Source organism: Lithobates pipiens, unplaced genomic scaffold (genome assembly GCF_037356315.1).
Source record: "Lithobates pipiens isolate NorthernLeopardFrog02 unplaced genomic scaffold, aLitPip1_a1.2 Scaffold_28, whole genome shotgun sequence".
NCBI lineage: Eukaryota > Metazoa > Chordata > Amphibia > Anura > Ranidae > Lithobates > Lithobates pipiens.
In genome coordinates this window covers 192,723,235-192,748,974 of record NW_027507789.1, presented here as the reverse complement: position 1 = coordinate 192,748,974, position 25,740 = coordinate 192,723,235, and the positions used below count along the sequence as shown (strand labels likewise).

General features: G+C 44.2%; 1 protein-coding gene across 2 annotated transcripts in view; it reads right to left on the bottom strand.

Moving 5' to 3' along the window:
- Nucleotides 1–1,920: 1,920 nt before the first annotated feature.
- Nucleotides 1,921–25,740, bottom strand: part of OSER1 (oxidative stress responsive serine rich 1) — an 88,236-nt gene continuing 64,416 nt past the window's right edge. For both annotated transcript variants that reach the window (XM_077460213.1, XM_077460212.1), the window contains exons 2-4: nt 10,593–10,716; nt 7,896–8,009; nt 1,921–5,273 (exon numbers count right to left, since the gene is read on the bottom strand). In XM_077460213.1, coding sequence (XP_077316339.1) covers nt 4,601–5,273; nt 7,896–8,009; nt 10,593–10,669 — 864 coding nt within the window. In that variant the 5' untranslated portion in view covers nt 10,670–10,716 and the 3' untranslated portion in view covers nt 1,921–4,600. The remainder of the gene's footprint in view (nt 5,274–7,895; nt 8,010–10,592; nt 10,717–25,740) is intronic.

Below are 25,740 nucleotides of genomic sequence, written 5' to 3'. Positions count from 1 at the left end.
TGAAAACTATGAATCAGAGTGTACCTAAGCAGTCCATCTACTCTGTATCCAATCAGGCAGGTGCTTTCAGTACACAGATGTAGGCAGTTTTAAAAGGAGATTGTACAAGGAAGCTGTAACATATGTTGATATTAAAGTCTTGTTTTTTTTTGTGTTTTAAAATAACATGTTATACTTACCTGCTCTGTGCAGTGGTTTTTGCACAGAGCATCTCAGATCCTCCTCTTCTCAGGTCCCTGGCTGGAGATCCTGGCCCCGCCCTCCTGTTGAGTGCCCCCACAGCCAGCTATGGGGGCACCCGAGCTACAGCTCCATCTATCCATTCAGACACTGAGCTGTAGCTGGGCCCCACCCCCTCTCTCTCTCCTGATTGGCTCCCACTGCTGTCTGTCTATCAAACTCAGCCAATGGCACAAATACTGTAAAGATGACTCTTCCGAGAACACAGAAAGCAATAAAAACATGGCAGGGATTCTAAGCCACACACTCTGCAATAGAAAAAAGGTTTTGGTCACTTTTCCACTATAAAGAGACCCTGTCACCAGAAAGATAATTATTTGTTTTGATTTCTTCTTAAAGGGCAAGTTCACCTTTACAGAAATCTGTATGGTGAACTTACACTGGACGTTCCTCCCCCCACCGGTCCGGGAGTCCCAGGGATCACCCGTTGTGAGCGTTTGAGTCGCTGCTTTACCAGTCCAGGGATTTGAAATCCAAGCAGCTTTCTCTCCTCTTCTCCAGTGCTGACAGGACGGGCTAGGTAGGTTCTGATTGGTCGGCACCATCCATGTGAAGATGCCGACCAATTAGAATGCCTCCTATATGTATCTTTATGAGGTACGTTTAGAAGATTAAGCCGCAGAAATTTCAAATCCCCAGACCGCTGAACTGGCAACCGAATGTGTCAGAACGGGGGATGGCACAGCAAAACTGGGGGGCATGAGGAGGGGGTCCAGTGTAAGATCACCTTGGCAAGGAAAATCAGAAGACTGACAGGGGCTCCAAAACACAACCCCAGTGCTGTTTATGTCTGCTGAGCCACTGCCAGTGTTGGATCCTTCTAATTCTCCCCCTGCAGGCTGTAAATGAAATCACAACCCAAAGGGTGACAAAACTAAAGAACAAAGTCGTATTAACATATAAAATGGTCACATGGTCTCCCCCCCCCCCCCCTCTCCAATTTAGAATGGAGCGCTGAAGGATTAGAATCCCTGTTAGCTTTTTATTGCTGTGTGCATCTGCAATGGGAAGATTCGCCCTCTATTTGTCCTGATGACTGCTGTAAGGAGAAAACCAAAAAGGTTATAGCTGTCACCAGAACAGGAAGAGAGGAAATCTTCCAATGGGGGACATGCGTTTAAAGCCCCATACACGCTATCAGTTTTTCTACTGAGTTTTTCCTTCAGTTTTACCAAAACCATATAATATGAGGTCAAACCTTAGGAGTTTTCATTTGTATGCAATCAGGCAGACCCTTGCACTACATGGTTTTGGTAAACCTGAAGGAAAAAAAAAGCAGAAAAACTGATAGTGTGTATGAGGCTTTAGGGAAGATTATCTCATTTTAGAATGATTTCCTCTCATAAAGTAGAGAGGAAATCTTCCAAAGGGGATGTGTGTCTAAGGGAGGATTATCTCACTTTAGAACGATTTCCTGTTGTGTCTCCAGCACAGGAAGTAGAGAGGAAATCTTCCCATGGGGGACATGCGTCTAAGCGAAGATCATCTCACTTTAGAATGACTTCTTCTCATTTCCTGGTGTGTCTCCACCACAGGAAGTAATGAGGAAATCTCTCCAATGGGGTGCAGACAGCCTGACAAAGAGTTCAAACCTTTCAAAACTTAAACAAAAAAAAAAAAAAAAAAAACATATTTGGGTCTTTAGATATACTTTAACATTAAAAAAACATAATAGAATGCTTTGAAATGTAGAAATCTTTATCAACAGTAAACCAACCAAAAAACAAATCAAAACATACTTCAAAGCTTTCCACAAACCCAACTGTACTTAACCAGAACAGTAGACAATGAGATGAACCAAGAGGATAAAAAAAAAAAAAAAATCTGTTCTTATCCCCCATCTTTCCCATCGCAGAGGGCAATGAGGTGGCCGCTGCACTAACCTACCGTGTACACACACCATCCTATTCACTCTCATAGTACAATGTGAAGAAGTACTGTCTATGCCTTGTAATGATTTCATCTATTTGTAGATCAAATGCAATATTCAGAGCAGTTTATTATCCTCAAAGACACAGTATTCGTTCTGGTGACAGGATTATTAATCGATCACACAGCGGGGTACAATAAATCTTTTTAAATCTGTGCCGTCAATGTCTCAGTGTTTGTTAGTCTAGGACTACTTCATAGAGCTGCATGGAGCCTGACATTTCCACACTGCAGTGCTAATTTAAAGCTGAACTCCAGGCAAACTGGTGAAACTCATGTATGAGGAGTCGTTTTACCTGACAAAATGATTTGTATTTCTGTGCATCCAGTACTGAGATTTACACAGCACAGTCCTGGCTGGCAGGGCAGAAAGCCAGGTTTTTTTTTCTGCTGCAGTTAACACTTACAGGTCTTGCTCCTCCCCCAGCGTAGGATTAAACAACGAAGGAGAAGTAGCAGACCAATCATTTAGTTTCTCTGCTATCAGCACGTCTCTTGAGAGAACGAGCACTGCAGAACAACGGATTGGCTCCTTGTATGGCTTCACCCTCTCTGTCTGAGCTCTGCTGTACCGAGGCAGATACCAAGCCAATAAAAAGGTACGTATACCTGTCTGCATTAATTATACATAACATTGTAATTAATGAATACAGAGCAGCATTAAATTTGTGTCTGGAGGTCAGCTTCAATAATTACCTTGCAACATTATTCTAGATACTCAACGCAGCGCAAACCAGTTAAACACTTTTTTTTTTTTTTTTAACAAGTAGTTAATGTCTTACTTAATCTGTAGATTTGAGGTGACTACCTTACACCTAGGAGTCCTGTGCATTACCAGCAGCCAACAGCTCTTTGCAGGAAAAAAACAAAAATCAGACACATTAGAAAAGCTGCTGCAAGTGGCACTGCATCCACGTCACCTGCCAGAACTAATCTCACCAATCACAGTGCAGCTAAACATTTGCATTTATGCAGCACTCAAGTGTAACAAGCTTCAACTTGAACAGTGTGTACAGCAAGCTTTTATAAAGAATTTACCAAAGATTTCCAACAACTTTGTTAAAGACTTGAAAGCAACCTTCCAGGGCATTAAAACACTGATTTTAATGAGGATGCAAGTTTGATGCCTGCTAGCAGCCTCCTGAAAGTGAACCCGGTACAGACACCTGGTCACTCCTACAGCCACGGGGATGGACACCTGCCATGTATCCCATGCTCTGCTGTCCCATCTGCAGGGGGCACAGACTGGCATAGTAGATTTTGTTAGTTAGGGTGGAGGGAGCTCAACAAACATCCGTTCTCCGAATTTGTGACATGCATTATACCAGCAGAGTGAGGCCATTATTCACTGTTAGCTCTAATATCATGGCTGGTAAGAGCTTTTAAAGCATGGGAAGCTCAACCTGTGGCTCTCCGCCTGATGCACAAAGACCCATGAGGCATTGCAAGGCTATCAGTTAAACAAGCATGATGGGACATGTAGTTCCGCAACAGCTTGAGGGCCACAGATAGCCTTCAAAACATGGGTGCGCAAAGTAAAGCTTTTACATAAAAAAAAAAAGTACATCTTTTTTTTTCTTGCAAAAACAGTGATTATTTACTTATTACTTACTTATTATTTTTACTGGCAGAAAGAATCCATGAACTACGAGTGCCTTCGCAGTTCATTGAAAACTACAAGCCATGGGCTGCAGAGGCCGAAGGTAGATGTAGTTCATTCATTCACAGAGCCATGTGAATGAATGACGTGGCTGCTCTGTTTTTAAATTCTGACAGCGGATGGGGGGAGAAGATCCTCTGCCCACTGTCACAGGAGGCAGGCACTAAAACATGTTTCAAAAGTCAACTTATCCCTTAAATAATTACTCTCAGATCATTTTGGGTACCATCGTTTGTTGGCGTTGTATGGCCAATTTTATAGCTTCACATGTTGAGTACCCATTTACTTGATGCAGCCTCAACTTTTTAAAACTTTATCCAAAAATGGATAATATATTGGAGAGTTGCTTTAACAAGCTGAAGCTTGCTGTACACAATGCACTGTCGTAGACTGTAGTGAAGCTCTGCATATCCAGGTTCATGGTTGCAGATACTTTTAAAAGGAACTCTGTCAGAGATGGGGGTTTTGGCATCCCCCAATTTTCTCAATTTCTGGTAGTGTCAAAGCTCTATGGCTACCTACCATGGGGTTTAGTAAACAAAGAAAACATACTACTCAATTTTTCATCAACAGTGGGAACCCCTTCAAGTGAGAAAAAAAAACAAAAAACACAGGTAGTCTTTTTGAAGCCAGACACTCTTGAAATTTCTAGACAAACTGTGCAGAATGCAGATGACAGATTTAATAATAAACACCAAATGACTGAAGGCCCAAAGAGATTTCACTTGGCAACATGCGGCTCATGGTCAACTCCCTGATGATGCTGAATGCTCAGGTGTACATCATTTCTGCCATGTGGGACATTTTCTTTGGAATATACAAGTAGTATTCCATGTACCCAGCCAGGTCTTCGATGGTGACATCATCAACCGAGGCTCGGGCCTGCTCTGAGCAAGAGCGAGGGGAACCGGAGGCATTGGAGCCACCAGCATGAGTTCTGTTTTGTAAAGGCTGAGAACAGTCCTCCTTCACAGTCTTCTCGCACTCAGTTAGCATGTCTCGTAAGCCCGAGAAAGAATAGACTTCCATGTTTTGCCAGTTGTCACACTGGCAATCCCCCCCATCGTTGCAAGTACATTTTGTGGCGGTGCTGAGCTTCGACACAGAGTGGAAATCTGAAGGCAAACCGGCCTTGATGCTTGTCCCAGGATCCAGGGAAACAGGAACCTGAGAGGTGGTCTCTGATGGAGATAACTCAGAAGGCTCAAGGCCAAATCTTCTGTAGCCATTGACATTAAGAGTAGTGCTTGGTGGATCGCCGGTGGCCAAACGAGCGATGGAGGAGCCTCCGTCTGAAGTGTCGCAGAGGGTCTTGTGCTTTAGCTGAGTGCTGCAAGATGTCTTTGCGCTGCAGTGTGTAAACTTTGGGGGGTGGAGGACTGGAGATTTAGAGCGTCGTCTGCGAGGTGTTCTGGTGACTCCCCGTATGGTCTTTCTTGAGGATCTGAAGTAGGGGAAAAAAAAAAGCTGCATTTAATAAAGGCTTGAATCAAACATGGACACATTAATATTTATTTATACCAGGGGTCTCCAAACTTTCTAAACCAAGGGCCAGTTAACTGTGCTTTAGGGGGCGCCGGACTGTGGTCACTGGAAATTTAAAAAATCCTTGGCATCGATATATGGTGCTCCTCATTGGTTTTAGTGGGAGGAATAGGGCCTTATCATTCGTATTTAGGGGAGGAACGGTGCCCCGTCATTGGCGCCTGGGGGAGGAACGGTGACCCGTCATTGGCGCCTGGGGGAGGAACGGTGACCCGCCATTGGCGCCTGGGGGAGGAACGGTGACCCGCCATTGGCGCCTGGGGGAGGAACGGTGACTCAAGGGTTGGATAAAGGCAAGTGAAGGGCCACAGTTTGGAGACCACTAATTTATACGGGAAAAAAAAAAAACACAAAAGAAACTGGCATGGAATTCAGGATGCTTTAGCCCAGTATTTACTTCCACTGACAACAGAGAGCACTCAGAAAAGTCATATGCCAGCTGCACATTTAAGGGACATTGGCTGCATTGTTCTTGGACTGTGTCCAGCCCTAATGTGACATCTTAGAGAAACAGTGAGAACCGCTCCTATTGGCTGCAGCTCAGTCCTAAAGATAGTATCAAAGAAAAATAAGACTCTAGTAGACAATTCTACCCATGAGCTTCTACTCCATTGAACATTAGGGTATATTTTCATTTGACGGGATATTAAATATTAAGGATAAATGCTCTCCATGCTGGAAGCTCTGCACTGAAAAATGCAGACACCAATCTCTGAAAGCTAATGTATTATAGGTAACTCCTCTCTTTCCCTGTCCTCCAGAAATCAAACCGATGGCCTTTAGACAGTAGCTATTCATTGCTTGCACTACAGTGACCCTGTTTAACAACAAAATAAAACTGGAAGCAGCCTGTGAGGAAAGAAAAATAAAGAAATTGTACAGAAAAAAAAAAAAAAGGAAGGAAGGGCAGCACTGAGAAACTACAGATGACTTACTCCTCCAAGGTGCAGGTTCATGTATTATAGGGCATGTGTCCTTATTGCCAGGCACCTGGAGATAATGGGAGCTGTAGAACACAATCACATAGGGGGGCATTCATGATTGCAGTTGCAACGATGATCCTGTTGCAAAGCACAATTCCTTGCATTTTGTTTCCTGAAGCAACCATTATGTGTATTAATAAATGTACTGCAGATAAACAAAGTGTTCTGTGAACAATGCATGTGCCAAGCAAGAGACCTCCTGTGTTCAGTAAGCAGCAGAGCAGCCACTCGGCATAGGACCCAGGCGCCAGCAGCAATCACCATAGTAGTGATGCCCTAATTCAGTGATTTCCAGCCTCCACGGGGTTCACACAGGTATGGCACATACATATTAACACCACTGTAACTATAAAAAAAAAAATTACTATATCAAACTAACATATGTATGCGCAAAAATGCACCTTGTCTAGATCCAAATGCAGCAGAACAGGAAATATAAAAATGTTTAAGTGAATATGGAACATTGTCTGGTACAAAGCATTTACATTTATTTTGCTTCCATGTATCTCTTGGGAAAGGTCTCCTTGCCGGCTGCTCCATGAAATAGTTCCAGGCTGTAAAACAATCTGTGTTCTACTACTTCAGTGTAGGATTAGATCAATCTACAGCTATTCAAACAATGCACAAGCTCTCCAGCATCTCAACATGTTTGTTTTGGCCAACTTTAGCTTGTAGGCCTTTTCTTATCACAGCGACAAGAGTCACTGAATTATCAGCTGCACGCTCCTAAAAAGAAGACACTTCCAGCCAAAATAATAAAAGGAATGGACATACCAGAAAGACTCAATTATATACACTTTAAATAAACATTTTGATTGGTTCAAGACAATTACTTTAAGTTCAGGTTAGGAGGAGGCCGAAGGAAACAAAGTGGGAACCCCTCAGAATCAGCACAGCAGGTGTGCAGACGCAGGAGCTCAGCTTAGAAATCTCACCAACAAAGACTTTCAGGGGGTTTAAAGTGGTTCTAAAGCCTTAATTTGTTTCACCTTTATGCATTTAAGGTATAAAACCTGTGCTGCAAAATACCCCCAGCCCTCCCTTATACTTACCTGATCTGATTCAGTGATGTGCACGAGAGCAGCAGGGTTCTCGTTGTCTCCCTCCTCCTTGGGCAGATTGATAGCAGCAGGAGCCATTGCTGTCAATCAAATGCTATGACAAGCGAGGGGGGCTGCCAAGCTGCCCGCTCTGTGTTAATGGGTGCATACAGGGCAGCTCGGGAGTGAGCACCCATGAAAAGTGGCTTTCCATGGAGGCGCTTATCGAAGAGGAGGAGCCTAGAGAGCCGACGGGGGGCCCCATAAGAGGAGGATCAGGGCTACTCTGTGCAGAACCACTGCATAGAGCAGGTAAGTATAATAGATGCACGGTAACATATCAGGTGAAAATTGTATTTTTAGCAAAAAAAAAAAAAAAACAACTCAACACAGATGCGTTATTAATGTTTTGAGAGAGAGAGAGAGAGAGAGGTTTTGGGTGGACTGACCATTAACAGTAAAAGAGAAAAAATTTTACTGAAATCTCCAAATATTTACCCATGCCAGCTATCCTTCAGGCAGCCAAAAACTTTTGGCTTGGTGTCTTCCAAAGAAGGCCTTCCACACGTCCTTGTAGTGCCACCATCAGCAGCAGGCAGAGATGCTGTGCCCCTGCAATACAAACCAACCTACCATAAATCGTTATAGATAGAAGCCCAGACATGCATCATTATACATATTACTAAACTACCAGCTTTAAGACAGCAATATAATCCATCTTTACTGTGGCCAGCTTTAATCATCCCTGCAGATTTTCCCCAAAATCTTAATTCGGCATACAAAAAACAGCATCTTTCTGTGGATGAGTCAGTGACTGCAGTAAGAGGCTGTTGGTGCTGTAGAGGTGCAATGAGCTCCAACATACTGTATACAATGTGAACACAGATGATGTACCTGTGCAAGAATCAGAGCATTGTGGGGGGGGGGGGGGGGGGTTGGGGGTTTTGGGGGGCTGGTGATTACAGAGGATCCATCATCAAGCCAACTTCCCATACATACAAAGCACATGATGAAAACTGAAGCGGTGTACCCTCTGGGTTAGTCCTGGGGTAGTGAGATACTTGTTCAGTATCACTGTAAAGCTACCTTCACATGGGTGGATTTTGTTCTGATCTGTGAGCTGATCCCCTGCTGATTGGAGCAGAGTGGGTGGAGAACACATCTACGTGCGCTCAGCTTCTCCAGCGCAGACACGGACAAAGCCCTCTCTGCTCTATTGTTGGCCTGAAGTAAATTGACGCCACTGTCTGTTTACAGCAGGCTACACTTTGATCTGCTACAATTAAACAGAAGAAGGCAGACTATTTACATCCGCCTGTCCATAGGGATGCATGGACAATCCAATCAGGTCCGCCTGAAAACTGACAGGTGGGCATGATAGGTCAGCCAGTGTGAAAGGGGCCTTTAGAACTAGTGTACGGCCTTCTGTTGAGTGGCCAGAGACCAGGTAAATCTCTTCCCTAAAATGACAGGCACTGAAATATCTGCCAATACTTGAACATGCCCCCGTGTACCGACAGATAGGAGCAGCTCATCTGGTCAGTCGTTCCCTTTCCTCTTCCCAGTAAAAGGAAAGGATTATGCCACCATACAGAGATTTCCCAGTAAGCAGTAAAATCTCTGAATGTAGAAATATCTACCACTCTGCTGGAACTCATACATATACTGGCCAACAACACACAGAACCATCAATGGCGGCGGCAGCACCCGAGAGATGATTGAAAGTCAGCAGTTACAGTTTTTGTAGCTGCTGGCTTTTTTTGTGGGAGGGGCGGAACTCCTCTTTAAGGAGGCGTGGCATCTATTGGGTGGAGACACAATGATTGCTGCTACACTGTTGATGCTTGTATTAAAGTATTCAGAAGACTAGAGTGCGGCTCTCATTCATCGATTCCCTACAATGGTAAGCATGGACCCTATTTATCCATAGATAGGGAAGAGGAGCAGGTTTGGAGCCGAGCTGCGGGTTCGGGATGTTTTAACTACAAGAAATGCACTTCTATAGAGAGACAAAACTGTATTCACCAGGAGGTTCCAGGCATTAATATTTCTAACATTTCAGTGGTTGTCCAGTTTAGGGCTATGGTTTTCCTGATGTGAAGGAGAAGTCATCTCAGTAAAGTCTTCTTTTAAGTCCCTAGGTCAATGTTCCCAAATGCTCTAGAGAAGGCACCACTTTAGATTGTATATAATGGGAACTTGTAAATTATGCAAGATAAACTTGGTAACCTGCAACCAAAGAGGTCTAATTTTGGGGCATCCACAAACCATGTGAAGATCATCCCCATCCACAGCTAAGCATTTGTGACAAAGACAAGTGTCCCTCTTACCCATTTTTGGACAGTCTAATGGGTAAAATATATGAAAACACCATTATTGAAGAAGTCAACTTTTCCACATATACCGGGGCTAAAATAAGAGTTACAAAGTTCAGTCCAATCCTGGTCTGTAATATCCCTATTCTATTGGTCTCAGATTCGGGGTAACATAGAAGGCTTACCTTACAATAAAGTACTAGAAAACCTAGCAAGCAACTTGGGGTGATTGGATTATAATAATTCACTTTCCAATAACAAAGGTTGGAAAAGTAAATCGAATTAATCTAAACTGGGGCTCAGCAGCATGCCTAGGTTGAAGACTGCCATCTGCATCCACACCCAGCTGGTGCAGTCAGCCTAGGGAGGTGGATGCAGACAGCGGCTACACAGTTGCAGCCGCATGCCAAATTTTGATGGCCTTGCAGGAGAGGGTACATGGTTCTGAACACTCAGGACCACACAAAGGACTTCCCATGAATATAGCTGATGATGCATGTACTCAAATCCCACATGATCCCACTGGGGACCAGTTAGAACAGTCATAAAATGGACTAACTCTGGGTTACACCAGACAGGTTTAATAGTAGAAACAGAGTGGACCATCAGTAGGACAATCTGAAGAGCAACAGACTATTTTAGTAGAGTCTTTCCTATGGCCTGGAAAGATTCCCTGTTCCGGTTTCCCAGGCAGCGATTGGCTGGAAAACTAGAGCAGAGAGACAACTGAAGCACTATGGGTGACATGCAAAGCTTTATTGTTCCACCAAGAAAACAAAACAAAAACACAGGATTGGTTGTGAGCAGGTTCCAGAATCAGCCCCTGTGAAGCATACAAATCAGTATAAACTGCTAGCACAGAACCCCCCACACGACTCACCCTTCTCCATCTACACGCAGTTTTTTAAAAGCGCTTTGAAGGTTGTCTTCGTCGCCGTCTTTGGCCTCCGACTCCATCAATGACTTGTGCAGGCAAATGTGAAGGCAAGAATCGCAGCTGCAATCTACAGCGACACAGAAGGAGGAAGATGGTCAGAACACAAAGGTCCTTTTGTATTGTCAGAATGTGAACACGAGACATGTTAAGTCATAAAACAATGAAGAAAAGGCCTTCACACATCTTCTCTTCAAACTAGACATGATGCTGGAGCTCAGACTGACTATAATACTGTTTACAGTATTCTGGCTGTGATGTAACAAAGGCAAGTCTGGGCAAATCTCACCCACAACTAGGAGCTAGCACTATGCAGCCTGCAGGGGTCAGGTGCGTGCAATGTACAGAGCGCGCAGGGGTCAGGTGCGTGCAATGTACAGAGGGCGCAGGGGTCTCGTGCGTGCAATGTACAGAGGGCGCAGGGGTCTCGTGCGTGCAATGTACAGAGGGCGCAGGGGTCTCGTGCGTGCAATGCACAGAGGGCGCAGGGGTCTCGTGCGTGCAATGCACAGAGGGCGCAGGGGTCTCGTGCGTGCAATGCACAGAGGGCGCAGGGGTCTCGTGCGTGCAATGTACAGAGCGCGCAGGGGTCACGTGCGTGCAATGTACAGAGCGCGCAGGGGTCACGTGCGTGCAATGTACAGAGCGCGCAGGGGTCAGAAGTATATACAGCCCTGTGCTTCAGTTTACCACCACCACTACCCCCCTATGTGCATCACAACAGTACCACCTACACACACACACACACACACACACACACAATATATATTCAGAGGGGGCCAGATTTAAGTATGTTTAGGTGCAATGCATGTCGTGTGTGTTTTTCACCTTAATGCATTAAGGTGACAAACCATGAGGGTTTACAACCCCTTTAAATCTGCCTTGACGTTATCTAAGATGCATAGAGCCATAAACTCTCTCAGGCTATTCACAGACAGCGTTCCACAGACTTGTAAAGCAAGCTTTAGTACCAATTATATTACAAAAGTTATTTTCATAAACAAGTAAATTTTATCAGCAGAATGGAGTTTGATAATATGGAAGAAGAAGTTTCTGCCATCCATACAAAGTGTAAAAGGAAGAGAATGCCACAGGTTAGTGAAAGTCTGTTAAAAAGTGAATAATCTCTGTACAATTCAAAGACTAATCGGATGCAATTTGGGGGTTTCGGGCCTCCCTTCATCAGGGCCTGGAAGCTGGCTGCAATACAGGCTAATATGTAATCTCCACTTGACAGCCCAGCATAGCCCACATAGTGATCTGCAGAGTCCGGCTGTAACTTACCATCAGAGCCGACCGACCACAGGTGAGGAATGAGCACTGTGACATGCGGTATTATTTCAGGGAAATTCCACACAGAGCCCATCACATGGTGACAACACATGACAGGGCATAATAAACATGCCCATGTGGAGTCATATTCATAAGCTGATACCAAGCGAAATATTCCAACACTCCTGTGATGAATGACTCAGTGGAAGATGTCATTATGTTATAACAGTGAATTCATAATAAGCCGATTGATCATTTCCCTTTATCGGAGGTGAAATGATCAGAACTCCTGCTGGTCAGTAAAGCTCTTCTGTCATCTGAATACACAGAACATAATAACATGCCTACAATGTGTAAAGTCACAGAATGTTAGATCTCTACATACATACAACCTGTGTATTTTTTAATTTATAGCACACCAATGCACTGTACTACACAACGCATCACAATGTACATAGAATGTGTTGTGCTGTGTTTACAAAATAAGGTCATGGATGTTTTTTTTTCTCCATTGTGGTGTACTGGCAGTCCATTCATGATGCCTGGGCTGTCTCAATTTAATGCATACTAATGGGTGAAATAAAGGTGTGTTAGCACACACAGCTGCATGGAGATGAGGCTTTGAAATCGTGTGGCTTCAGATGAAGTGTTCAATGTAAATTCAAAGTCGTGTTCAATGTAAACGAGGGCTAAGAGTCAGTATGTCTGCGCTCACCCTGCTTCAAGATCATTGGAAGGCAATAAAAGCCATGTGTGTCAGTGCCCCGCCCCCACACCTCACATCTAAGGCTCCATGCACACTAGCGGTTTTTATAAAGTGTTCTTTTCATACAATCCTGTTATGAATGCTAATGCTGTGTGTCCCTGTGTCTCTGCTTTATAAAAAAAAAAAATGTGGTCTATACCTTATTTCAGAGCACCTCTTGGCTCTCGTGTGACTGGCCGCCTCTACTTAGTCTGACAGCTAGAGCAGGAGGGGGGGGTCGAGAAAACCCTGCTGATGTAAGTAGTGAGGAGAGAGGCGGCCAATCACGTGTGCCCCAAGAGGTGTTCTGATATAAAGGTATAGACCACATTTTTTTTTTTTTAAAGCACAGACACAGAGGCGCATAGCATTAGGAAACACAGAGGATTCTATCACGATGTAAAAGTTATACTAACAGTGCGAGGGGGTGGGCACTGTCACAAGCCGACAGGCAGGGAGGGGAAGAGGGAGAGAGGACAGAGCAGGGCTATGTATGGAAGCGGCACGTAAATTAACCACGGTGTCAGGGCTTAGTAGCCATGATAAACCATGGTCAGTTTACAGAGGGGAGGGCATAGCCAAGCAGGATCAGACTGGTATTTCAGGTGATAGAAGAGGCCAAATTACACAGCACAAGCAATGTGAGGTACAACATGCTTTAAAGGAACAGGATACATTTTTTTTTTTAAATCCGCAGCGTTTTCCCGCATTGCACACCTCCCGCCGGCAGTTCACACTGCCGTATGCGGACGGCTGGGAGTGTCAATGATGTTAATGACACCCCCAGATCCGTCCGCATATCGCAGTGCGATCTGCCGACTCGCACAGGAATCGGATCGCATGGTGTGAACCCCCATGCGATCCGATTCTGTTGCGGACCAAAAAAGGGTCCCGTGCGAGTTTGCTGCGGGAGCGATGCGAATTCAGCCATACTATCTGTATGGCTGAACTCGCATCGCTACGGAGATCGGATGTGATTTGCACTGCAGTGCGGGTGCGAATCACATCCGGATCTCCCCCCGCAGCAGTGTGAACCCAGCCTTAAGCTTGAGCTTTTTTTTTTTTTCTTTATGTACTGCAAAAACGCTAATTAAATGCTAATGCTCCTATAAACTACTAGAAGCTGGCACAAAAATGCTATCAGCAATTTTCTAGCTTTTTGTGAGCTTATGAAAAACACTAGTGTGCATGGGGCCTAAAAGAAGGTCTGTCCAATCGCATGATTGGCAGTCAGACCCTGTGACCCACCCACCCACCAACCCAACCCCCCCCCCCCCCCCTCATGTCTATAGGCCCTCAGGGGCGTACCTAGAGAATTTGGCACCCGGGGTGGATACTATTATCTGGTACCGAGAAAAAAGGAAGAGGAAATCTGCGCTACAGTGTATACTTAACGAAAATGTGTGATGCAGCAATTCTAATATATACCCAAAGTGAAATATACATATAAAAACAAAGAAAAAGAAGAGAACTGAGCAATCCCTAATACTTCTATTAGGATGTAAACCACTCTACCTTAAAGAAGTGTATCTTGTGATCTATTGTTCTAACACACCAAACTAATGACTAAATAAACCATAAGGCATTACTTATAACTAAATACAGTAAACATATATATTGCCCCTCATAGGTTATGAACCAAAAGGAAAAAATGTACAATTCTAAGTCAGCGATTCAAAAACAAGAAACATATAAAGTAGAATCAAACAGTACTGAAAATGTATGTGATAACATAAAGTCCATTAAAAGTCCAACTGGAGAAACACCCTGTGTAGAAGGGATCTATTCAATCGTAAAACTTTTCAATCAACGTGAAGTAAAACCAGGTGCACCTCCACCAGACAAGTAATAATAGCCCCTTACCAGACGTCCCGGTAGGGAGCGCTTAGTCACAAAATGGGTCTGAAGATGGATCAAACTTGAGCCCTCCAAATGGAACACTTTTACGTAGGGCAGGTTAGGAGATACGCCAGTCATAAACCATCCAGCAGGGGAAAACGCTGTTTGAAGCGGGACTCAGATGTGTAGCATTGTAGGATCAAGGAAGGTTCACCATAGGGAGGAAAAGATGCTCCAAATAATGTAAAATCATTTATTAAAACAAAAATATAAAACAAGAGATGCACTTACAAACATGAAAGAACATCGGGCATATCATCAAACTGGGCAAGCGTCGGCCGATCGCGAACACCAATCGATATCCCTTCTGGTACCAGTTCACATGAGGCATGTCAGCGTGTCACGCCACCCAACGCGTTTCGTGAAAAATTCACGTCGTCTGGGGTAGATACGTCGTCTGATACCCCAGACGACGTGAATTTTTCACGAAACGCGTTGGGTGGCGTGACACGCTGACATGCCTCATGTGAACTGGTACCAGAAGGGATATCGATTGGTGTTCGCGATCGGCCGACGCTTGCCCAGTTTGATGATATGCCCGATGTTCTTTCATGTTTGTAAGTGCATCTCTTGTTTTATATTTTTGTTTTAATAAATGATTTTACACTATTTGGAGCATCTTTTCCTCCCTATGGTGAACCTTCCTTGATCCTACAATGCTACACATCTGAGTCCCGCTTCAAACAGCGTTTTCCCCTGCTGGATGGTTTATGACTGGCGTATCTCCTAACCTGCCCTACGTAAAAGTGTTCCATTTGGAGGGCTCAAGTTTGATCCATCTTCAGACCCATTTTGTGATTAAGCGCTCCCTACCGGGACGTCTGGTAAGGGGCTATTATTACTTGTCTGGTGGAGGTGCACCTGGTTTTACTTCACGTTGATTGAAAAGTTTTACGATTGAATAGATCCCTTCTACACAGGGTGTTTCTCCAGTTGGACTTTTAATGGACTTTATGTTATCACATACATTTTCAGTACTGTTTGATTCTACTTTATATGTTTCTTGTTTTTGAATCGCTGACTTAGAATTGTACATTTTTTCCTTTTGGTTCATAACCTATGAGGGGCAATATATATGTTTACTGTATTTAGTTATAAGTAATGCCTTATGGTTTATTTAGTCATTAGTTTGGTGTGTTAGAACAATAGATCACAAGATACACTTCTTTAAGGTAGAGTGGTTTACATCCTAATAGAAGTATTAGGGATTGCGCAGTTCTCTTCTTTTTCTTTATTATCTGGTACCCCCCAAAATTATTGAACGCAGTTACAGTGAGGTGATGCAGGTTTTTAGGGATTAAATCAGATGGTGAGGAAATAAAATGCTTCCTTGCCGCATATCAAACCTCTGTAAAGTGAATCATAGTGGTTCAATCTTCCGAGGGCAACACTAGTGTACCCCAATCTACAGCAATGCCCCTCATAGGGCTGGATCAATGCAGCCTCACCAGTGCAGCCTGATCGGGGCCCATCAATGCAGCCTCACCAGTGCCCATCAATAGGGGGCAGCAGGAGGGCCCCCTCAGCTGTGTTACCCCAGAGTTCAAATGCAGCATTGTTAGTCCCCCCCCACCACAGCACCTGGTTTGCACAGCTTCTTCTACCCAGGTCCTGGGTGCAGTGCCTGTCCTGCTGGGAGCCCAGGTTCAGCTGTGCACCGCTGGTACATCTGGTCCACTCCCTTCCTACTGGGCACCACCGAGCTGGGCAACTAGGGCTGGGGGGGCCTTTTACTTTTTCAATAAACGTTACTTGATTTAAAAACACTTTCATGGGAACAAAGTGATTGGTCGGAACAGATTTTCCTAACCGGTTGGTATTGCCCACCAAAAATGTAATGGGCCGCCACCCCCCTTCCATTTCATTACACAGGGGCTGCTGCAGCATATCTGTATACATGAACATATAGTGAAGCAGCTGCAGCAAGCCTTACAGGGGCTGTCTGATGGGTGAATAGCCAAGGTAAGCCCTTCTTTCCTCGCCCTTAGCTTTTAAATGTAATTTCTTAAACACAGGTAAGAAACTAATCACAGAAGTAGATATGCTGCTGGAGACAATAAGAAGTGTTCCCTAGTTTAGCACAATGTTCATAGATCAGGCCTCTGGAGAGTATACTGTTTACAAGGATGAACTCTGATCATAGACGTGCACCTACATAAAGTGATGCAAAGTAGGCCAATCACTGTGCAATACAACTCAGCAAGAATCACAGCACGTGCACAAACAGCGATGAGCGCCCCGTCTGTATACAGGCACAACCTACAACTTGTAGATGGGATTACTGACACCAAACTAGACTGACCACATGGGCCACTTATTGTAATGCTGTACATCACATCTCTTACACACAGCCAGAAAAAGTGCCACATGTACTTCCTTTTTAAACAGGGAAATGCACACATAGATGGGTTGTTTTACCAAAGGACTCGAAATGTCTATCCATCCTGTCCTGAACATTATACAGCCTTGCCAGAGCACAGTCTGGATAGTGACCTGACTTTTCTTTGCTTAAATTAAGCAATACAACTAGGTCACCTCTCCCCACCCCAGCCTGTGACTGGACAGTAAAGGAGCAGCAGAAAACCAATGGGCTCCTTCCTCTGCTCTTTTCTTTAGTCTGTAGATTCCCAAGTCTGAGTGCTGCAATACAAGGTCACAAGGGGCAGATTCAGGCAGTAGTGTTCTATTCACACCTGCCGCTGTATTACAGCGCAGCAGCTGACGTGCAGTGCGATTCACCCGGATAACTACAAATCTGATGTACCAATTGTGGTGCATCACATGGTTCACTTCTTTTAAACAAACTTTATTTATATGTCGCAGTGACAAATTCATTAAGTTCTACTGGCCACCTTGCACAGTACTGCACTCTCCCTAACGGGAACACAGGCAGCAATAAAAACTTGACAGGGCTGCATTCATGGTTTGGGAGGTGTAACCTTTTGAAAATGAATGTGCTGCCCAAGTTTCTTTACCTCCAGGCCCTCCCGGTCAGGATATCCCCCGTTTTAAACAAGTACAAGCCCTTTTTACTAGTTTTGTCTGGGCTGATAAAAAACCGTGTATACCTCACTATCAACTCTCCTTGCCAAAACAGTGTGGAGGACTGGCGCTCCCCGACGTGAGACGTTATTAGCACGCGGTGCATACGGGACGAGTGCTTGACTGGGGTTGACACCAGGAGTTTAAACTGTGGGCACAAATAGAACAACGACAGGCAAACGTACCCCTGAGTAATGCATTGTGGTGTTGTGACTCTCTCCCATTAGAGACAAAATTACATCCCTTGATCGGGAACACTCTAAAACAAAGTCTCTGAGTGCTGCTTCAGTATTCTCTGACGACTAAAACGTCGCCCTTAACTCCGATACTGGGCAATCCCAGATTCCCCCGGGGAACTCCTCCACACAATTTCAGGCGTTGAGGGACTCTAATTGTGTGACGGCTGCGCATTTTGTGTGACCTGAGGGATGGCCTACTTTGACAGAACTATCGGACCCTGTGGGCACGTTCAGACTTCCGTTCTGGAACGCTTTGCAGGTACATCATTTTCTCCAGAGTATCCCGAACCCTCGTGACTACTCTAGGCCCCTGACCCCTTTCGAAGGACTTGCGACAGGAAAGGAGCCGTTGTCGCAGGTTCTATCCCAGATGTATGTCCTCCTGAACACTCCCGCCCAGACACCGGCTTTGCCGTGTATAGCGAAGTGGGAGGTGGAGCTTCAATGCAACTTCACTGCGGCCCAGAAACAAAACATGATCGGTTTCTCCCTTAAATCCTCACTGTGTACCAAAATACAGGAGACCAATTATAAGATCCTGACGAGGTGGTACTTGACGCCTAGTCGTTTACACACTATTTTCCCTGACGCGTCGGCAGTTTGCTGGCGGTGTCATGAGGAAAGGGGAACGATGCTGCACAAGTTTTGGGCTTCTTCCCAGTTGACAGCGTTCTGGACTGTAGTGCGCGATGTATCTCAGAAATTCACAGACTTTCAGGTGCCTGATGACCCGGCCTTCTTCCTACTTCATATATCCACCCTATCCTCGAAACGCTATAAAAAATCCATATTGCGCCATTTGAACAATGCAGCCAAATCCCGTATCCCTATTCTGTGGAAGCAGCAATGCCCTCCGACTGCAGCGATGTGGTTGAAGAAGGTGGAGGAGATAAATAAAATGGAAGATTTGATACTGTCATCCCAAAATAGACAAGACACATATAGGAAAACGTGGTCTCTATGGAATATGTTTATACATTCGGACGAGAGAAAATCCCTTTTTATGACCTGAGTGATTATAATCTGTCAGTCTAGCTAAGGCAGCCCGATTCTACTGTTATGACACCAGAAACGGGTGGAGCATTTGTTCCTCCCTCCCACCCCCCCCCCCCTCTCTTCTTTTCATGCTATCTAACTTTTATTCTCTCTTTCCTACTTCTTTCCTCTGGTGGCAGCCTCCAGATGTATCCGGGGATGGCTCTGTTCCTGCTAGCAGACGGATTCTCGGAGGCTCAGGGCAGTTGGTAATCTTACCTTCTCTGTGTTGTTAAGGACACCGGGATGCAGTCGTCAGGTGATAATTGAATGCATTTTCTATGGCTACTCCCGGACGTATACCAAACGTATTGAATGATGTTTGCTGTTGCTGGAACATGTTGTTTGGAGGCTGCGACCTCTACTGCTTAACCACTGTTGTATGTTTGCTGGGCGCTTGCCCACATTTGAAAATTTAATAAAACTAGATTTGTAAAAAAAAAAAACAAAAAAAAAAAAAAACTTGACTGGGTGTTCTGATCCATCTCTACTCTATCCAAAACAAAAAAAAGTTTTACCTTTAGTTCTACTTTACACAACTGCTTTAAAGTGGTTGTAAACCCTTTTTAAAAAATAAATAAAATAAAAAAAACTGCAAGACAAAAGGCATAATGAGCTAGTATGCATAGCATACTAGCTCATTATGAATTACTTACCTGAGAGCGAAGCCCCTGCAGCCGTCCTCGTTCACCGCTCCGGCGGCTGACATCTCTACTGTTATCACGGCTCCAGCCAATCACAGCGCGCGGGAGCCGCCGGTAACGGCACAGCACAACTCAAGCAATGGCACGTACTGCACGTGCTTCAGTTTGCATGTGTCGGTGACGTTGGCACATGCAAATACAGGGGATATCACCTAAACCGTTCAGGTTTAGGAGATATCCAGTGTAGCTACAGGTAAGCCTAATTATAGGCTTGCCTGTAGAATAAAAGTAGTATAGAGTAGTTGTGAAGGGTTTACAACCACTTTAAACTAGTAGTAAACTCTGTACTACTGCTTGTACCTACAGGAAAGCCTATAAAACTTACCTTTAGGTCCTGTGAATATCTCCTAAAAACTTGCACAGTTTAGGAGATATTCAGACTGCTTGTAGCCGATATAATCCGCACATGTGCACTGAAGATCCAGCTTACAGTGCCTGACCTTCAGAGCTCGTGTCGGAAATGGCAGCTCCTGCACACATGCATGGGAGTGACGTCATCATGCCCCCCGGCCAATCATGTATCCGGAGGTTGCAAACCCGGAAAGGAAGACGTGGGGAAGATGTCAGTCATCTCAGCGCTGACATTGCAATGCTGGAGGGCTTTGTTCTCAGATGCGATGCATACTATACAAGCACATTATGACATTGCCTTGCATGGCCTTTTATTTATTTTTTTAATCACGTGCGGTTTACAACTGCTTTGATGAGTGTTTTTTTTTTATATATATCTGACTGGGGTTAAGCATTAAAGGCCAACTTTTGGCTACATTTGTATTTACCAATAATGTCCCCCAGCCGCCAATGCTAAAACAAAAAAAAGCAAAAACGAAGAGTTTAGGCTGCAATGCTCAGCTTTTATCTTGAGTTGTCCCATGCAGTACCTCTTCTTCACCACAAGATGTCCTCAGTCTTCTAGGTTGAATGGTTCCCAGTGTCTAATATTATGGAAGATCACGGACTCTAAAGAGAATGGAGAGGGGGGGTGTAATGGCCACCCACTGGTATTTACCACATTAGCTCCACTTTGTACATTAGTAAAGACCACTTATCAGTAACGGCGCTCTGTGGCTTTAGGTGACTGGCCTGAAGACTTCTAAAGGAGCCTATAAAACTATACAATTATTTTCCTAGTTCAGCAATACTACATCCTGTGCCACCTCTCCCTGCCTACTGATTGGTCATTGAATCAGCACCATCACCTCTGTTCAGTGAGCAGGAGGCTGACCCGTTAAAGAGCAGCAGAGCGATCTCACTGACTAGCATTGGCCCACACTAAAAATGCTTTGGCGGGTAAAACATATGTCTTTATTTGATTGCTTGGCATTGCCCTTTAAACCCCCAGTCAGTACCATCCAGGGTCTAGCAAGTCAAGTCTAGAGGACTAAGGGGGGGCCTCTATTTATAACAAAGATGCTTTGATAAAACGAAGGTGTCAGATGGACAGTTCTTGAAGCTCTGTCCTGCCTGGCCCCTGGGATTCATTGGTCATCTTATAAAGTGGCCCTGTGATGAGGATAATGACAGGGAATGTGCCATTCCTCGCAGTACAAGTGTTCAGAGCCACCACATCAATGAGCCTGCTGCTGATCCCTCTAAGGAGGCCTGGCAGGATCACCAGTCCGGGAGCTCATTAACACCTTGCTGGTGCCAGTTGTGGATTTTGTTGGCGATCATGTTTAATCGCTGCACCCGGACCACACTTATCAGAAGTGCAGCAAGACGCCTATTTATCAATGTGTGTCCCCATCAACACACAGCCTCCAATCAGGATCACACCTGCTCTGCACAACAGACCATGGCTACCATCAGGCTACAGACAGTTCAATAGAACCATTAACCTGCATTAATGGCATACATGGGAAAGTGTCCCCAGCACACCCTACAAAATGACAGCTGATGTCGAACTTTTCTTTTAACATGTTTTTTTTTTTTTAATAGAGTAGAATAAAATAAACATTCCCCAGTAAACTATTTACCCCGCCCACTTACAGTGTAAAACTTTCCATGCGGCTTCCCTGAACCACAGACTGCAATAAAAAATAAAAAATAAAAAAGACTCTTTACTAGACAAGGGTAAGGCCAGAACCCCAGTCAGCTTTTTATTACAGCTTCCATGTTGGGGGGGGGGGGTCTCCCTCACTTCCTATGCTGGAGACAATGTTGTCACTAATAGAGGAAGTAAGGGAACATCTCCACACTGGGGGCACACAGCTGTATCAGTACATATACACCATTACTGTCTTTATCCCCGTCCCCCAGTATCAGTACATATACACCATTACTGTCTTTATCCTCATCCCCCAGTATCAGTACATATACACCATTACTGTCTTTATCCCCGTCCCCCAGTATCAGTACATATACACCATTACTGTCTTTATCCCCGTCCCCCAGTATCAGTACATATACACCATTACTGTCTTTATCCCCTCCCCCAATATCAGTACATATACACCATTACTGTCTTTATCCTCATCCCCCAGTATCAGTACATATACACCATTACTGTCTTTATCCTCATCCCCCAGTATCAGTACATATACACCATTACTGTCTTTATCCCCGTCCCCCAGTATCAGTACATCTACACCATTACTGTCTTTATCCCCGTCCCCCAGTATCAGTACATCTACACCATTACTGTCTTTATCCCCATCCCCCAGTATCAGTACATATACACCATTACTGTCTTTATCCTCATCCCCCAGTATCAGTACATATACACCATTACTGTCTTTATCCCCGTCCCCCAGTATCAGTACATCTACACCATTACTGTCTTTATCCCCGTCCCCCAGTATCAGTACATCTACACCATTACTGTCTTTATCCCCATCCCCCAGTATCAGTACATATACACCATTACTGTCTTTATCCTCATCCCCCAGTATCAGTACATATACACCATTACTGTCTTTATCCCCATCCCCCAGTATCAGTAAATATACACCATTACTGTCTTAATCCCCGTCCCCCAATATCAGTACATATACACCATTACTGTCTTTATCCTCATCCCCCAGTATCAGTACATATACACCATTACTGTCTTTATCCCCGCCCCCCAGTATCAGTACATATACACCATTACTGTCTTTATCCCCGTCCCCCAGTATCAGTACATATACACCATTACTGTCTTTATCCCCGCCCCCCAATATCAGTACATATACACCATTACTGTCTTTATCCCCGTCCCCCAGTATCAGTACATATACACCATTACTGTCTTTATCCTCATCCCCCAGTATCAGTACATATACACCATTACTGTCTTTATCCTCATCCCCCAGTATCAGTACATATACACCATTACTGTCTTTATCCCCGTCCCCCAGTATCAGTACATCTACACCATTACTGTCTTTATCCCCGTCCCCCAGTATCAGTACATCTACACCATTACTGTCTTTATCCCCATCCCCCAGTATCAGTACATATACACCATTACTGTCTTTATCCTCATCCCCCAGTATCAGTACATATACACCATTACTGTCTTTATCCCCATCCCCCAGTATCAGTAAATATACACCATTACTGTCTTAATCCCCGTCCCCCAATATCAGTACATATACACCATTACTGTCTTTATCCTCATCCCCCAGTATCAGTACATATACACCATTACTGTCTTTATCCTCATCCCCCAGTATCAGTACATATACACCATTACTGTCTTTATCCTCACCCCCCAGTATCAGTACATATACACCATTACTGTCTTTATCCCCATCCCCCAGTATCAGTAAATATACACCATTACTGTCTTTATCCCCGTCCCCCAATATCAGTACATATACACCATTACTGTCTTTATCCTCATCCCCCAGTATCAGTACATATACACCATTACTGTCTTTATCCCCATCCCCCAGTATCAGTACATATACACCATTACTGTCTTTATCCCCGTCCCCAGTATCAGTACATATACACCATTACTGTCTTTATCCCCGTCCCCCAATATCAGTACATATACACCATTACTGTCTTTATCCCCGTCCCCCAATATCAGTACATATACACCATTACTGTCTTTATCCTCATCCCCCAGTATCAGTACATATACACCATTACTGTCTTTATCCTCATCCCCCAGTATCAGTACATATACACCATTACTGTCTTTATCCTCATCCCCCAGTATCAGTACATATACACCATTACTGTCTTTATCCCCGTCCCCCAGTATCAGTACATATACACCATTACTGTCTTTATCCTCATCCCCCAGTATCAGTACATATACACCATTACTGTCTTTATCCCCGTCCCCCAGTATCAGTACATATACACCATTACTGTCTTTATCCCCGTCCCCCAGTATCAGTACATCTACACCATTACTGTCTTTATCCCCGTCCCCCAGTATCAGTAAATATACACCATTACTGTCTTTATCCCCGTCCCCCAGTATCAGTACATATACACCATTACTGTCTTTATCCTCATCCCCCAGTATCAGTACATATACACCATTACTGTCTTTATCCCCGTCCCCCAGTATCAGTAAATATACACCATTACTGTCTTTATCCCCGTCCCCCAGTATCAGTAAATATATACCATTACTGTCTTTATCCCCATCCCCCAGTATCAGTACATCTACACCATTACTGTCTTTATCCCCGTCCCCCAGTATCAGTACATATACACCATTACTGTCTTTATCCCCGTCCCCCAGTATCAGTAAATATACACCATTACTGTCTTTATCATCATACCTCAGTATAAATGGGGGAGGGGTGTTTATACCTTCAGCTGAACTTTGCTACCAAAATCAGATCAGTGGTGTGGTGGTCCCCCAGTATCAGTACATATATACTATTACTGTCTTTATCCCCGTCCCCCAGTATCAGTACATATATACTATTACTGTCTTTATCACCATTCCCCAGTATTTGCCATACCCAGAAGGGACAATATTTGAAGATGGGGGGGGGGGGGGTTTATACCTTCAGCAGAACTTTACTACCTAAAACAGATCAGTGGTGTGGTGGTGAAGCCCGGATTCTGTCCAGGCATGTCATTGGAATAACGGTACAAAAAGGAAAAGGACGAAGTCCACAAGTCACTGGTTGCATAACGTGCACACAATCACGGCATGCCAGCCTGCCTTTAATAATGCGTATCAGAGACATGTGAGCAACACCCTGTAATTATGCATTACCAGCACAGCAAATAATGCCAAACATCCACAGATTATTATGCAACACAGATGTCAAGCAATCACAGGAAAAAGTCACTAAAGTCCAAAACACTGAACTCCAGGCACCTTCATTTAAAAATCTAGTCCTCAATAAACACAAAGGATGTAAATCCACCTTGTGTGCACCACATTCCCTTGCAAACTCAGATATTACCTAGTAAAAGTAGGGATGAAATAACTGTGCTGTACATAGCCTGTGCACAGAGCAAAGCTGAGAGAGGGCACTGTGCACTGTGTGTAGCTGAAGTTACATGTGATTTATACAGCGCTTAGACCCCATACACACTATTAGACTTTCTGAAGATCTTGGTCTTCAGATTTACCAAAACCATATAACATAAGGTCAAACCTTAAAGGCCCGTACTCACGGTCAGAAAATCTGAAGATAAATTTCGTCCGATCTGCCGATTTTTTGATCGTTAGTATGCTGCTTTTGACAGCCGATTACAAATTTTCGGCAGACAAAAAAAATGAATGTGCAGGCTTGAGAATTTTTGTCTGATGTGACCACAACGTTCGATTTTCTTTTCATTAGTACGGTTTTCTGCCAAGAAAAAAAATCTGAAGAGCAAGACTAGGCATGCTCAGAAATGAAAGAGCACGTACAAAACAATTCAACACAATGGGGGTTATTTACTAAAGGAAAATCCACTTTGCACTGAAAGTGCACTTGGAAGTGCAGTCACTGTAGATCCAAGGGGGACATGCAAGGAAAATAAAAAACAGCATGTTATCTTGCACGATTGGATGAGAAAATCAGCAGAGCTTCCCCTCATTTCAGATCTAACCCTTAGATTTAGAGCGACTGCAATTCTAAGTGCACTTTCAGTGCAAAGTGGAATTGCCTTTCGTAAATAACCCCCAATACGTCACTTCTGATGTTGAAATCTTTCGTCAGAAATTTTTCTGATGGCGAGTTCCCTCTTCACTTTCACTTTGAGACTAG